The sequence below is a fragment of the Orcinus orca genome, chromosome 11 (assembly GCF_937001465.1).
Source record: "Orcinus orca chromosome 11, mOrcOrc1.1, whole genome shotgun sequence".
Taxonomy (NCBI): domain Eukaryota; kingdom Metazoa; phylum Chordata; class Mammalia; order Artiodactyla; family Delphinidae; genus Orcinus; species Orcinus orca.
In genome coordinates, this window is record NC_064569.1 from 62,811,886 (window position 1) to 62,825,757 (window position 13,872).

Below are 13,872 nucleotides of genomic sequence, written 5' to 3' on the forward strand. Positions count from 1 at the left end.
TGTTAGACCAAAATAACATTTTAAATACACAGTATAATTATTTTATTCTTTTATACTTGTAGAATGAATTGACACTAATTATTTATAGTTAAATTCTTTTTCCTTTTTTTCTTTTACAGGCTGAAGAAAAGGCTCATTCAGAGGTAAAAACCTTGTAGCATTTTTACATTTGACTGTTTTCGTTTACATTTATGATGAAATGAATATTTCGACCACTAGAGGGCTCTATGATACAACCCATAACTCTCCAACACTGCTAATAGAAGTGACCCAGCTAGTGATAAATGGTCTTGGATATTTCCTCTTAAAAGAAAATGAAACGAAGTTTTTAGAAGCAAACTCTTTTCTCATGTTCTAGCTTGGAGTCTTAACTCAACATCTAATAAGTTGTCTCTAGTAGTAAGCACTTACAAATCTTTGATGGATGAATGAATGAATGTGTGGTCTATTATATTATAGTCTCTTCCCCCACTGCCTGTTAGACTAAGTGCATAGGATTAAGGCAAGTATTGAATTTGAGGCACTAGACCGCCACAACACAATTTACCAGTATCCCAACCCATCTATTATTTGGTGCCAGGACTTTGCTGCTTCTAATCACTTGATGTATACTGTAGTATATTGTTTTAATCACGTACATTTCACAAATATTTCATTGCAATCACGTACAAATCAGATTGCAGCCTGGAGAGAACATTATTTTTCTTTCCCTTTGTATAAGAGTTGTCCTGGCCAAGGAGAGCAGGGAGACTTTAATTAGGCCTTTATTCAAGGTGTGCTAATGACTATTTGATTGGTTTTACCATGAGCAAAGAAAAATGCATTGGTAACAGCCTCTGCAAAGGAACTCTTCCCTTTGAAGTTTTATTTTATTAGCCTTTTAAAGTAAAATTTGTGCTGTTTTTTTAAAAAATTGAAAAAGTATAAATTATATCAGTTTTATCTTTATAATTGCTAGACCAAAGAGTAAATACGGTTTTGAAAAACCTAAACTATTTACATCTCACGGACATGGCAAAATTCTACCATCGACCGCAATACGTATAGCTACTAAGGCATAGAAATACCGCATCTGTTTGCCGTATTAGTAGTTATCCACCTCCCCTTTAATTATTTATGCCCCATAGTAGGTTATGGTTCTTTTTTAATGATTTATATTACTTTAAGTTTTCCTAGATTCTATTTTAAAGGAAATCTGATCATGTAATAGAGACTATTAATTTGAGAAAGCCTCTTTGAATTTGTATTGTTTTAAGAATAAAATAGATGTTCTCTGCTTTCTGGAACCATTTGCGGTCATCATCATTTGAATGCAGCTCAAATGCTCTTTGGGTCTGGGTGTATCTCTTTTTTTAAAGGACAGGAGTCAAATGGAATCACATTTACTAAAATTATGTAAATGTCCCCTGTCTCTAATTCCAGTTTAAAGTTTAGTTCTTTTTTAGAGTTTTTTCAGTATTTACCACCATTTCTTCTCCACAAAAATTTAATGGGTAGGAAAAAAAAAAAAAAGACAGTTAATGAACTGTGTCAAGAATGCTCTTTCAAACTAAGGTAGTGTTTTGAAAGTCTAACTACAACAATAGAAGACTTGTTTTTGAAGAAATGAGAATCATCAGAGTAGAATGTTTGGCACCTAAGTAACTAAAATCCCTTGAGACCAGAAGTATACTTGTAGACTTAGTCTCAGTTGCTTATAAATATCTTAACCTTACTAATCACTGTCTATATTTCATGGAAACATGAAACATGAAGATTAAACTGTGGAAAGTGCTTAAATTAAAATTTTAAGTATGATATATATACTCTCATCTTTTTCTGGTTCACTTTTATTTGAGTGTGGACCTAACCAAACAGGAAAACATTTTAGCATATTTATGTTGGTGGTTTATCTAGCCATTTTTACAGTATTACTGATTTTTCCCCTTTGAAACTATGGATAATCTATAACAGCATTTCTGCCCAGAGCTCATAGTAACTCACTGAATAAAGGACATTATAACAAAGACTTGGGAAGGCTTCTCTAAGTGTTAGGAATTAAAACTCCAGCCAATAAAATTATTTTCAAATATGGAATCATTAAATGTTGAATTGGAGCCAACTTTCAGTGACTGCAGGATATTCTACAGCTTCTGAGAAGTTGCCAAAGTATAGGAAATAAAAATAAACATACCAAAAAGTGGATAGAAAAATAAAAAGACCCAGAAAATATATATATGTATATTTACCGGGAGTAGGATGAGCTAATTATAGTATTGGCTTTTTTGGATTGAATTCTTAGTTTTAAGTTAAAATCTACTAGCATATTGATTTGATTTTTTTTTAATTACATTCAGCAAATCCATAAACTACGGAGAGAGCTTGTTGCATCACAAGAAAAAGTTGCCACTCTCACATCTCAACTTTCAGCAAATGTAAGTCACTTTTGATTTTTTTTGATATATTAAAACAGATGTTTATATAGTAAATGGGATAATTTTAGTAACAGACTCACAAACTTTAAATGTCCAAAATTATACAGACTTTAGGTCACTAAATAGTGGGACTTTCCTGCACGCTGGGTAATCAAACGTAAATCCACATTGATGAGGAATCACAATGTGGTTAAAGCGGCTTTTTGTTTCATGTAAAGTTGGAAACATTAGTAAAAGCTACAAGTCTTATTTCTTTTCTTATTTCTCATTGTTACCAACGCCCAGCCCCACATACGTAAGACTTTCTTCAGCTCCAAGACAATGAGGGGTTGACAGTGATTAACTGTGGAGTATAAAAAATTCTTGTGCCCTGTCTCCTTCAGCACAATTTATTGGACAATTAGTTAAGCAGCCAGTTAATTCTCTAAATTTGGGTTTCTTAGCTATATTATAAATGAGCTAGAGTTCTCTCAAAAACCTTGGTAGCCTCCTTATAGCAGTTAAAGCAGCTGAGGATCGCAAAAAATGATGATGGCAAAAACCATCAGTTATATTAACATTTACTGAAGATCCTTCAGTGTGCCCCGGAGTATACTCAGAGTAGGAGCAGAAATAAAGGCGAACATGTGGCATTGTGCCTGGCCCTAGGGAACAGCAGTGTTAGAAGCAGCAGTGAGGGGTGAGGAAGCTCCTGCTATTTTGCCATATGTCCTGACACCTTCACTCAACATCAGTCTGTTCACTTCCACCGGGTGGCTTTGAGCCTGTTCCTGCCTCACCACTCTGCTCTTCGTGGAGTTCTTCCATCTGCTCAGCAAAGCTTAACACAGCAAGAGTGAGCAAATGTGGGCTCACTGGGTATGATTTAAATAAGAGATTTTTTTTTTTTTTTCGGTACGCGGGCCTCTCACTGTTGTGGCCTCTCCCGTTGCGGAGCACAGGCTCCGGACGCGCAGGCTCAGCGGCCATGGTTCACAGGCCCAGCCGCTCCGCAGCATGTGGGATCTTCCCGGACCGGGGCCCGAACCCGCGTTCCCTGCATCGGCAGGCGGACCCCCAACCACTGCGCCACCAGGGAAGCCCTAAATAAGAGATATTTTAAGAATAAAAGTTATTGTGCAATATATTGGGTTGGCAAAAAGTTTGTTTGGGTTTTTCTGTACCATCAATAACCCAAACGAATTTTTTGGCCAATCCAGTACCTTCCACAGTATATAAGTAAGTCATTTCACTCACAATGCATTCATTTTAGCACTGTTTTTGAATTGACTTTATCTTTTTAACTTTGGGAGAATCAAATGAATTTGGGATTGGCTATATTTATTTTTTATAGACGTTGTCAGGGGATTCTTAAAATAATAGCAGGTTTTAGAGAACTGTTTAGACAATACTGGAAGAGAACAGTATTATTTAACCCATATTTTTTGTCTAAGAATAATTCTTAAATAGTTCAGAAGCCACTGTAAATTTTATACTATAGGCTATATGTATAGTAGTATAAAGCACTCCTGTCTTGATCCCTGAATTTGCACCCAGAGGACATATTGCAGTGTAAAAGCCGGAACACACTGGGTTGTGTTTGTCTGCAATGAGGAAGGCTCAATGACAGACCCTATGCGCTGGATAGTAAAGATATAAATTTCTTGAACGATTACTCAGAGTTTTGTTTTATTTTGTAAATGTCTCTTGCATGGACTTACATATCAGTTGTTGGATTAATAAACGGCTGCTTTACTTAATGGAATTTGGGCTTTTACCCAATAATGTTGATACTGTCTCCATTTAAAAAGTCATACGGTTGACCCTTGAACAACACGTGTTTGAACTGTGCAGGTCCACTTATGCATGGATATTTTAAAAATCTGCATGTAAGTGGATCCACACATTTCTAAATATCTGCATATAACTGGACCCGCGTAGTTCAAACCCGTGTTGTTTAAGGGTCAACCATACACAATCCATGGTTGGTTGAACCCCTGGGTGTGGAACTCACAGATGCAGAGGGCCAGCTATGGGACTTGAGCATCCACGGATTTGGGTCCTGGAACCAATCTCCCACAGACACCAAGTGACAAATGTACATGTATATTGTATTAAAAAAAAAACTGAAATTAAAGGAAGTGTTTAATAAAAGATATGTATTCGTTTTTCCCTCTGAGATTCCCATTCCCATTCTTGGTTATTGATTTCTTGTGTTTCCTTTCAACATTGTTCTTCTGTATACCCCTGAATACATATATACAGTACACATTTGCAAAGGCTTATACACACACACACACACACACACACACACACACACACACACACACACACACACACATACACACAGAAGGAGCCAAGTTCTAACATAGGAGGACAGTCCTGGGGGACAACTCGATGCCATTGTTTGGAAAGGTACCAAACATTTTACAAAGATGTCAGCCATTGGCTATCTGCCACTTCTCTCAAGTCATGCATGCCACACTATTTTCACTGTTGTGTTTTCACGACTATGGACTATGTATTCTCAGCTGGGCATTGATATGATCGTCAAAGCATGAATAGTGTTTCTTATGGTGGGAAAAAAAAAGTACTCTTTTTTTTTAAAGTACTCTTTTTATGCATAAAGCACAGATATATACAGAGTACATAAACAGGTATCCAGCATATCTGTGATATTAAAATGGCCATGGAGGAAGGGGACAATTAGGGAAAAAAAAAATCTATAATGTCTCCCTAGGGGATGATAAAGAAAAAAAAGTAAGAAACATAAAATTAGAAAAATAGGTGCCAAACTGATAAATTTGTTTAAAAAGTACTAGTCTTGGAAAAACTATCCAAATATCTCCAGCCTTCCCTGTCCACATCTGTGTTATCATTAGTAGTACATTTTGCGCGTGGATGGGAGCTTAATATATATCCTATTTGGTATGTTCTTCTTCTTCTTTTTTTTTTTTTTTACTTCATAATGCATTTTAGAAATATTCTCAAATCACCTCAGACCCACACAGAAACCTGTACATAGCAGCTTTATTTTTTAATAGTGCAAAAATTGGAAACAACCAAAATGTCTCTTAATAGGTCCATGGATAAACAAACTCCGATAGATACATCCATACCATGGACTGCCACTCAGCAGTAAAATTAAATAACTATTAATACACACAGCAACTTGGATGGATCTCAAGTGCATTAAGCTTAGTGAAAAAAAGACCAATTTTAAAAGGTCGCATACTATATAATTCCATTTATTCAACATTCTCAAATGACAAAATTATAGAAATGAAGAACAACTTAGTGGTTGCCAGGGTTTAAGGAAGGTGGTCACCTCTCTCCTGAGAGTGGGTGTAACTATAAAGGGTAGCAATAGGAAGAGCTTTGTGGTGATGAAAGGTGGTTATTTACATGTGTGAATCTCCATATGTGTACCAATAATGAATTTCTGGGTTTGATATTATACTATAATTTTATAAAATGTAACCATTGAGGCAAACTGAATAAAGGGGTACAAGAGTCCTCTCTGTACTCTCTTTGAAACTTCTTGCGAATCTATAATTATTTCAAGTTTAAAAATTAAACACCTAAAGATCTATCACAATTTTTTAAAGTGATGTCTAGTTTTTAATTTCTTGGGAATTGAAATCTTATTTCACCATTTAGTGCTTTTTTTATTCGGTGGTGATATGGATTGTTACAGCTTTTTACCATCAGATAAATGTATTGCTGAAACTGTCAAAAGATAAAAGTCAGAAGATTCAGGTAATGAAGATATATATTATCTTCTATTCTTTTACAAAGCAGTTTATCAAAATTTACTTTAAAACTATTGCAGTAACTAAGAACTTGTGTAAGTGGATGCCTGTATAAATGTTTATAAAATAATTTTAAGGTCAGTCCTATTTTAAACATTTAATAGTATCATTATAATTACTAGGGATGGAGTCTTGTATATTTATGTTCCTTTGCGTCTTTAAGGATATAATCTCCTTTACACATTCAGAAATTTGAATTATTTATAAGGCGCAAACCATCTTGAACTCATTCTCTTTAGCACTTAGTTTAAAATGTCACTTTAGATTCCGTGCACCATTATAAGTCATCAAAGGATTTACTTGAGAAAACACTTGGTTTCTCAGTTCTAAGAAATACTGCATTTAAATTTCATTCAGAGTGTGTTTCACGTCATTGCCTCTGAGTTAACATTTGTTGATGTATGTAATATATGCATATATCTTAATATACTTGTACAGAAATGAAATTAATTATAAGACTGAAAAATTTTTCTGTCGAGTTTCTTCAATGTAAATGAAAAATTTTTTTTAATCTTGTACGTTTCCTGTTTGGAGGTAAAGATATGCCTTTTATTTATTATTTTATACAGACCACGAGTAAACTTTTTACTTTTTGGTGAAATGGGATCACTACAATGACCATTGTTGTATAGAAGAGTAATAGCCATGATTTATAAAGACAAATTACAATGTTTGGTTCTGTAGAAAATATCATTAACTGTTATTATTATCGTTTATTTAGTAATCATTTTAAGATCCAGCTATTCAGTTTTACTCAATATATGAATAATTCTATCAGGACTTAATTGGTTTTCCTTAATTTGGGCTTTTGGGGTTTTTTTCCTTTTTGTAATTGATGTGTCACATGTTTGGACCTGGCAGCATGATTATATTTATATGGAGTCCAGACAGTAATCTGTGTTTTAATATTTAAATTTGAAACATCTGTTTCTCTGCTTTTTCTCCCCCTTTGTTAAAAGGGGCAGTGGTAAGTCAGAAAGTTATTCAGTCAGCTCACCTCTCATTTGCCTGACAGAATATGACCTCCATTCAGTAGCAGGTACGCTGAGCCTTTCCCTCCCCTTGCGAAGTTCTCTGAGCAGAGCTGCAGAAAGCCTGGGAAGCCTCTTTATAGAGCTGTGTCCACTAGGATGTCTGGAGAAAGGAGAGAGGGTACGCTGGCCAGCGCTATTGCCTGGCCTTCTTTGAATCAATACCCCGCCAACAAACAGGAAGAGAACAGGAGCCCCACAGTCCAAGGCCCCCGGGAATGTGTGGTCACATCAGACAGTCAGCCAGGTGCCCCCTGGCCTCTCACCCATACCTTCATGCTGCCAAGCCAGGTGGGATGCATTTAATGTATTTCTTACAAATCTCAGCCCTTAGGTGATCTGGAAATGGGCACGAAGGCTAGTTATTACTACCAGTTTTCAAAAACATCGCTGAATGAATGTGTAACCAAAAAAAGTTTTTTTTGTTTTTTGTGTGTTTTGTTTTCTTGCCTTTCAGTGCATAAGTCTTTTAACCACAGATCTCTCAGGTGTTATTTTCCTTGGGATTGTGTCCTATATCTTTGCTCTATTTAATATTTTTATATAATCTGGCAGTTACTTTTGTTTCTCTACATCTCCTTTAAGGGAAAACTATTTTGCACATAATTAACAATGACAGACACTGAAGGGACAATTTTATACAGTAAAAGAAATATGAAATCTTATTTATGATAGTTTCAGAGTCATTTTCAGTTCATCTAACTATTGAATTTCAAACATAAAGTCATCTATTTCTGTCTATCTAATCTGTCTATCTATCCCCATATACATCTATGTAAAGCGTATGTTTTATTCGGCTGATGGGCTGTCACTGAATTCTGAATGAACAAATGCAATGCAGGCATTTTTCATAATGATATTCCATCTTATTGTTTAGTACCACAGTTTTTTACATGTCTATTCAGATTATGTGATTTCAAAACTAAAGACAATATGTATTAAAAATATTTTCCCTTAACTAGTATTCAGTCTTGTCTATTTTATTACCTTCACAGACTTCACCTAACACAAGTAGGGAATATTCATCAACATATTGATACAACTTTACTGTGGCTTGAAAATTATGCAGCTGCTAAGAGAAAAGTCAGAACCATGTAAACTATGATTAACAGTCCCCCTAAAAATCCACAGTTCTTTTAAAGTTATCATTTTATAAAGTTTTTAGACAAGATATATTTTCCTATAGTTTAATCAATCTTACATTCCATTTTTTTCTCCAGTAAGGTGACAAAGATTATCACTGGTATAAATGCCTTCCTTTATTTTACCTATTGTAGTGCCTTTCCATGAATCCAATTGGTGCGAAAGTTGCCCTTTTATTAACTTCAAAGTAACAAAGCTATTATGATAAACTAAGTTAAGGGGGCATAAACTTAAAGCAGCATTTCACAAACATACTTTTAACAAACTTTTCACGGAGAACAATGTGACTCAAATTAAAATGTTCTTTTGTAACTAGTTATATATGTTCTTGTAAATAATTAATGAAGAGCAATTTTCCAAAGATTGAAAACTGACCTTCTAATGGTGAACATTTTGTATTTACTCATAGATACCAAATATAAGCAATATATTTGTGCAGCGTATTCTTCACAGTCCTGCTTTCTTTGTCATATTTTTAATTCCTATTAAACTGATAAAATATGCACAGCTGGTAAAATGAAGCAATTTTCTATAAGTATATACATTCAAGGACTCATTGTCCAACAATTAAACCTTACAGTTGTTTCGGAGAATTGAAACTTTTCAATGTTATGTAGAGTCTTGCACTTCTTGTAGTGAATATTAACAAAGTTCTTCTATTTTAGAGGAAAACAAGCAATTTTAAGCTTTAGAATTTAGTAACCCATTTTATCTTCATAGCAGGATTATTTTTAATAGTCTAACCTGGAATCAGCACTAATGGTCGTCATGGACAAATAAATTATAAATCACACAGAGCAGTGCTTCACAGCAAATTCTAACTCCTGCTGCACACCACATGGATGAATCTCAAAATACAATGTTAAGCAAAAGAAAACTGTCACCAAGAAAATCATGCCATGTGATTCCACTCGGATAGTTTTAAAAATAGGCCAAGCTAAAACATAGTGTTTAGGGATGCAAGCTTAGGTGGCCAAACTATATAGGGAAGCAAGAAAATAATTATAACACAGGTCACTCTAGTGGTTATCTTTTCGGAAGGGAGAGGGGACAGAGATGAGGAAGGGGCAAGGGAGGACTTCCAGGGTCTTCAAATCCTCTTTCTGAGTGCATGAATATTCGCGACGATGAACCAGTGAGCTGTACATTTTCAGTTTGTTCACCTTTAACATAGTGTGAAGGTTAAGTATAACAGAAAGTGGGACATAACCTTATGCCAATTTCTGAGGGTACTAATTCTGATGTAATGACATTCCTTGTCATTGGAAACGTTTTGAACTATTAGATACGATTTGTTTTTTAAAAAGAGTGTTATTTATCTGATTAAACCTGCTAACAAACCTTGGAGTACAGTTCTCAAGGTCGTGAGTATGTGTGTGTCTGAGAGAGAGGGAAAGGAGGAAACAGGGAGAAGGGAGTGGAAAAGAATAGAGGCTTTTTTTGGTTATTTAAAAGTTTTTTTTTATTGAAGTAGAGTTGATTTACAATGCTGTGCCAATCTCTGCTGTACAGCAAAGTGACTCAGTTATATAGAAATTCTTTTTTTATATTCTTTCCCATTATGGTTGATCACAGGATATTGAATAGTTCCCTGTGCTATACAATAGGACCTTGTTTTTTATCCATCCTATATACAGTAGTTTGCATCTGCTAACCCCAAACTCCCAGTCCTGCCCTCCCCCACCCCCCTCCACCTTGGCAACCACAAGTCTGTTCTCTATGTCTGTGAGTCTGTTTCTGTTTTGTAGCTAGGTGGGAAAGAATAGAGTTTTACTTACTGATGGACTGGAGATTAATAGCATCTTCTATAAATCATCTTTCTCTATATTATAGTGTCAGGAAAACAAAGGCATCCCAGGATGAGCTCAGAGCTAGGAACAAAGACACCTTTGTATCATGATGCTAATGGAAGGGACCTGTACATTCTAGCTGTTACCAATAATGGTACTGTTATTAATAATGGCTGTTACTAATAATGAAATAAACTTCTAGCACCCTAATTCTTAGGACTCCTGTGATTCATTTGATAATAGGTACCTCAGCCTTTCAGCTCTGCTAGAGTTACAAGGCGATTTATTTTAATTGCATCCTCTCACTCCCTTCTCTCAAAAAAATAACCTTTTGGCAAATTTTCCCCCACACATAGTTTATTATAGATGCAGGTTGTAAAACATTTTGTACTTGTATCTTTTTATGGATGCGATAAAATTGGAGAACATACCTGTAGTTCTACATCAAGCCACAGTGAGAGGTTGACGTATCTCTTCATGCATAATATTCTGTGGGTCAAGCTGTTGCCTGATAGCATGTCAATAGAAACTGGCCTATTTTAGAACTAGAATAAGATTTTCAAATACTTCTTAATTGTAAGAGTTACGGTTATGTACTGCAATATGTATAATTCTCTGAGATTTAAAATAAAACCCCAGAGCCAGAAAAACTTAAATAAAATATAACTGAATATTATTTCTAGCTGGCCTACCTACATTTCCTTAGTGGAAGGGAAAAAAGTAGGAATAAAAGCCCTTTTTATTGAAAAGAGTTTGGAAAGTGAAGACAACTCTTTTCGATTCAATTCTTTGTTAGTAGAAAAAGAGGAAAGATAATGTTATAGCTGTCAGCAGATTTCCGGCACTTGGAAGAGAGCATCATTTCAATAGAGGAGCTAACAATATCTTCAAAGGTCATCATGCAGGTATAAGAATGAGGAACATTCGTCCATTGAGTATTGCCGCAATCTCCTCTTCGGCTTTGAGTCTAAAAACTTGGCAACTCAGAACTTTATCCAGTATTTTGGGTATCAAATCCTCCATGATGTGCAAGTTAGAAGGTGTTTTTATTTGCAAAATAGCATTCCCTTTCAGAAGTTGAACTCATTAAATGTCAAGATTGAAACACTGATTTTTAAGCTGAAGTTTAGAAATAATAGATGAAGATACGTGTTAACGGAGAGTCAGCACTGAAAGCCAGACATGGCAGTCATAGTATTTAAAGAGTAAGAATACCTGAAATTAAGCATTTTGTAAAGAGAAGGGTTTTCATCCATCCACATAAGGTTCTGACATTTAAGATATGTTCCTTCCGTTTTGTTCACAGGCTCACCTCGTAGCAGCTTTTGAAAAGAGTTTAGGGAATATGACTGGCCGACTGCAAAGTCTAACCATGACAGCGGAACAGAAGGTATGTTCAGGAATTGCCACTGGGGCTTGAAGTAAGATAGGAAGTTGCATAGGATGTTTAAACAATACCTGAGATGCAGCTCCTTAGAAATAATACTGAGAGGATCCATTCTAAAGTAAATTGGAACAATGGCAAGATAATACCTTTTCTTTTCGGATTTTAATTTAAAGACTTATGATTCCGATTAACCTATATTGGAACACACACACGCACATACACACACACACACACACACACACATGTTCTTTTCAGGCAGTCTATTATTTTACTTCTGACTGGAACTATTGAAAGCATACCAAATGTTAAGAAAAAGAAACAGGAGAAGAGTTAGAATATTCTAGGAATAATTTAACACAGTTGATGAGAATTGCACTCTGACAAGAATTTTCACAAATTCATGGTCTATAAGCCCAGTTATAGACCATGGCTGTGATCTGAGATACTCATGAAGAAGGCCTGAAGTAGAGGTTAGGGCTCTGTAAAGTAAGGGGCCTTACATTACAGTATCCACAAGACAAGGAACAGTCCTGCATAATTTTGGAGTAACAAGACTAGTTGGCATCTGGGGATGCTGTCTTTGAAGTAAAGCTAAGCTACATCAAAAGCTTTAAAACAAACCTGAAGGATTTTATGGAGTAGAAGAAGGAATGGTTTAAAAAAAAAAAAGCAACAGAGAATTTGGTTCACAAAGGCAGAAATATCAAAAGGTCCACCCTGGATAGAAAGAATCTGGACACTTTCCATATGATGACCTCTTTCCATATGATGACCAGTAACTTACCTCCCTGCCATTAATTTGGTGGCCCTAACCTGAGTCCTTGGATGAGTGTCTAAAAAGTCTTTAAAATTGTGTGGAAATATTTGTAAAAATGGCATATGTGCATAATATGAGCAGATTTCCATGGTTTTCATCTAATTTTCAAAGAGATCCATATCTAAATAGTTTTGGATAATTTCAACTGATGTAGAATCAGTTCCTATATCTTTCCATAGGGATGGCTTCGATTTTGGCTTCAGTTCTGTAAAGTATGGCTTTGGCTTTAAAGAACTAGCATGTGTTATTGAGTTTTGTCAGTTTACTACTTTTTTTAAAGTTAAAAAAACAAAACAAAACAAAACTGAACAGTCCAATTAAACCAAAAGAGAAAATCAAATATTCCTATAGTTGCCTGGTATAATTATAGAACTGTATTCTGTTTGCCCTTATCTTTCATTCTCCCATTTCGTAGCTCTCCCCTGCCCATGAAAGAGAACACTGTCCATCCCTGTCAAGCCTGTTCTGAAAGAGAAGATAACAAACTCCTTTGACCACATAAATTTTGTCTTAATCTTTTTAGGGGTGATACAATTTACCATTTCACTATGTAACATAAGAATTCAGCAAATAGGATTACAAGGCCTTTTTAAGGGCATTCAGGTGGGAAAGATTATAAATGCTGGAGTCCAGTAGCCTCAAGTTTGAATCTCGGCGAGGTCTCTCAAGAGCTGGAGAATCTCCCTTTCGTAACCCTCAATTTTGTCATTATAGAAGTGGGAGTTATAATAACTACCTTGTAGAATCATTCTGAGGAGTGAGATACTGTAATATGTCACAGGTAGTGGATAGTCAACAAATGTTACCTTTCTTTATATTTCTCTCCTTTTTTTCCTTAAAAAATGTAAGATAAACCAAATTCATCATTGGTCATATGCCAGGCATATTGCTAGAAATCATGGTTAGTATTTAAGTCTCAATATCTTTAAGAAGTCAAAATTTATATATTTTGCCTCTCCATATTTCCTTCAGCTCTTTTTTATTTGTAGGCAAATTTCTCATACAAATTGGAAATATATACATGTTTGTTAATTTATAATGTCTATGAAAAATTCCTGAATATGTTAGAATACATCTCCATAACACAAAGAATTGTATAATTGTTGCACATTATCCTTGAAGTAACATTGCCAAAATTGTAAAGTTTTCTCGGAAGATATCATGATGTCTGCAATTGCCCTTGCCATTTTTTTAACTGAAAGTAGAATGGTTGCTCTTTTAATTGAAATATGTATACACACAAAACGATGCTTATTTTATCTTATCAACATTAGGTTTTTTAACATTCACATTAGCATTGTATTTTATTAACAATGTCTATTTCATTATTTATTTAACAATGTTTATTTTAGTAATCTGAGATTTATAACTTGCTTTTTTCCAGAGTGGTTTTGAGAATCTTATAAAGTTTATTGGATTATGATATAACACAATTCAATGACAGAATCTAGTGAAAACCAGTAGAGGAATGTATATAACAAGATACTTGAGCCTAGGTA

General features: G+C 35.0%; 1 protein-coding gene across 3 annotated transcripts in view; it reads left to right on the forward strand.

Annotated features, from left to right (window-relative positions):
- NAV3 (neuron navigator 3) overlaps positions 1–13,872 on the forward strand; it is an 835,897-nt gene that overhangs the window by 769,971 nt on the left and 52,054 nt on the right. For all 3 annotated transcript variants that reach the window (XM_033431322.2, XM_049694975.1, XM_049694976.1), the window contains 3 exons: positions 120–143; positions 2,337–2,414; positions 11,476–11,559. In XM_033431322.2, the coding sequence (XP_033287213.1) occupies positions 120–143; positions 2,337–2,414; positions 11,476–11,559 (186 nt within the window). The remainder of the gene's footprint in view (positions 1–119; positions 144–2,336; positions 2,415–11,475; positions 11,560–13,872) is intronic.